This window comes from Pundamilia nyererei, unplaced genomic scaffold (assembly GCF_000239375.1).
Source record: "Pundamilia nyererei isolate P.nyererei 1_Seehausen unplaced genomic scaffold, PunNye1.0 scaffold00268, whole genome shotgun sequence".
In the NCBI taxonomy this organism is placed as follows: Eukaryota; Metazoa; Chordata; class Actinopteri; order Cichliformes; family Cichlidae; genus Pundamilia; species Pundamilia nyererei.
In genome coordinates, this window is record NW_005187669.1 from 715,544 (window position 1) to 718,203 (window position 2,660).

The window sequence follows — 2,660 nt, forward strand, 5'->3', positions numbered from 1 at the left end:
CAACTATATCCCAGTCGTGGTCTCTTCCTCAAAATCCGAACCATGACACCATATAGTCCAACCAATTCATTTCACTTTGTGGTTTTTGGTCATATAGTTAATATTGAAGTCAGCTGGATAATTTTAACATTCATATTTTACTCGTATTGCTTTAACCTGTGTATATTTGTGAGTGGAACTGCTACAAATTTAAGGTGTGAGCCTTTTTGACATAAAATTGTAATTGATCAAAGATTTTGCCACCAAATAAATTAAGACAGTGTTCTTCTATTTCGTGATTTATCCATGATTTCATGTTAAAATTGTTGCTGTATAGTTTGTTGTAGCTGGTAAAGCATGTACTGTATTGAACTAGTGACTTTCTCCTTAAGTTTGATACTTTCCATCCAAAAGTCTCTAGGTTTAGTTATTAGTCTTTTTTTGCCCATCAGCACACCACTGGCTGAGAACATGGATAATGTGACTTGCAACCCTTTTGGTGAAGAGACAGGCCTGCTCTGTCGCTGCAACTGCCTCCCGCGTGGTCGGCCTCCGGACCTGCTCTATCATTGCCACCGCCACTGCCTCCTGCAGTGCCTCGGGGCGGCCGCTTGAACTGCTCGGACTCCTGTGCTGTCCGCCCCCAGGTCGGCCTCCTGAACGGTCTCAGTGGACTTTGTTTTGGTTAGACTCCAGTGTCAAGTTTGCGTTTTTGTGATTTGTTTCTTATTTCCTCTTTTATTTTGATAGTCCCAGTCCTATGTCAGTGTATTCCGTTTTACCTGCCCCTGTCTCATTAGCCTAATCTCTCCCAGCTGTGTCTCCCTTCTGTTGCCCCTTCCCTGATTACTTCCCTGTGTTTTCCTGTGCTCTCTGTCGCGTTTGTCGTGTTTCTACTTTGTTTTGTTTCTGTGAGAGTTATTTTTATGAGGAGTTTTTCCAGCATTAATGCTGCGTTTTGAGTTCCAGTCCTGTCTGTGTGAGTCCTGCATTTTGGGTCCTTTTTCCTGCCTGCCTGCCAGACAGGCAACCATGACAATCAGGCTACTCCTGTCACAATTTCTTTCCCCGGTTCAAATCACGGACAAACAGCATCTCACAGTTGTTTATGTTTTTAATACCCATTTTTGCACAGAGAGACATTTTTTTTGAAAAATGTGCTGATAGCGACGTTGAATATTCTTCCAGAGTAAAACACAAAAACACCCGAAATAATTACACCATAAAGATGGTTTCTTTTTCTGTTATATTTAAGGCTGCGTACACGGGTTTTTAAGAAAATGGAGATTTTCGTTAAAAAAAAATACCGTCCACACCCACAGTTTCGAAAAAGCTAGTTTATTCAATTAAGAAAGAAACTGAAAATTTTACATTATCTGAGTGATTCATAATCATAGGACAAGCTGTGAAATATGGCTGGTGTAGACTCGCAACTAAGGAATGGACAAAATGGATAGAGCACACATAAATTTAATTTAAAAAATTACATTTATTCAATACCGACAACGACTTTGACGTCAGGATTTGGGTTGTGAGAGCGTCTGTGTTGAATGTAGAAGTTCACTCTGACGCCTTTGTCCTTCTAAATGGACAGTAACTGCGTTTCAATATGTAAGCGTGTAAAAACTGCAGATGGCCAAATTAACAGCAACAGCATTTTGTCCAAATGCGCCACTGTAGAAATTCCTCTCACATAAACAACAACGTGACGCACAGCATATTTTTGTAGTGCAGTGCCATTTGTTTTCACTTTTGGTTTGATAGGTCTCAAGTTACAGCTGGAATGTAAGTAGAATTTATGAAACCCCAAAAACATTCCTGTGAGTTTTATTCTGTTATAGCTGCTGATGTAGAAGTGAATGGAATATTAGGATTTACTCCAAAATGTTGAACGACTTTATCACAATTTCCTATGTAATAATAAAATATTTAGACAATAATTTATAAGCACTGTTACACAGCAGTGCATTCATAATGTATAGTATCTAAAAATGAGACTAATTGTTACCATAACCAAGTTAACCTAATTAATTTAAATATGTGTCTCAGTGTAAGTCCCGCCCACATAAATGAGAGAACAATACGAGACTTACTTGTTTGAAGCGATCGGTTTGAATAGTTTACAGTAGACAGTGCCATGGCTTTAAAGTACAGATTCAACCTCCAGACTTTTTCTCTGGGTAGAGGTCTGAGACAGCTAGATGATCCTTACTTCTTCCCCAGAGCAAAAACAGGAAAGTAATGTTAGTGCAACACGGATGCACGTCTGCTTAAGTCAGCCTGCTTCCTCCTTTTAATTTGTTGTGACGATTTCTGCGTGGGGTTTTCATCCTGCCAAACCGGGCTTTCCACTTTTGTCTGACTCCTCCCTCAGCAGTACAATTTTTTATTTTTAAAGTCCTTCCACTGAAAGTGGCAACAGGTCTTCTGGAGTTATGAATCCATAATTTGTTCAAATCCTTGTCAGCGTGTACGGAGAGGGTCCTGAGACTAATACCATGATCTTTACTAACCCGTTACGTGTCTGACAAGGGGAGATCGGAATGAGGAAATGGTTTTGTGGGTTTCTTTTTTTTTTCAATAACCAGAAAGTACACAAATACAAGATTAAATATTTCATTTATCAAAGATAATTACACATTGATAGAATGAACAAGGTTTCTACAAAAATTACTCACAGC

At 39.2% G+C, this 2,660-nt stretch overlaps 1 protein-coding gene across 1 annotated transcript in view; it reads right to left on the reverse strand.

Annotated features, from left to right (window-relative positions):
- LOC102207117 (zinc-alpha-2-glycoprotein-like) overlaps positions 1–2,374 on the reverse strand; it is a 12,726-nt gene extending 10,352 nt beyond the window's left edge. Inside the window, exon 1 of the mRNA XM_005750322.1 lies at positions 2,073–2,374. Within this exon, the coding sequence (XP_005750379.1) occupies positions 2,073–2,118 (46 nt within the window). The 5' untranslated portion in view covers positions 2,119–2,374. The remainder of the gene's footprint in view (positions 1–2,072) is intronic.
- Positions 2,375–2,660: the final 286 nt, after the last annotated feature.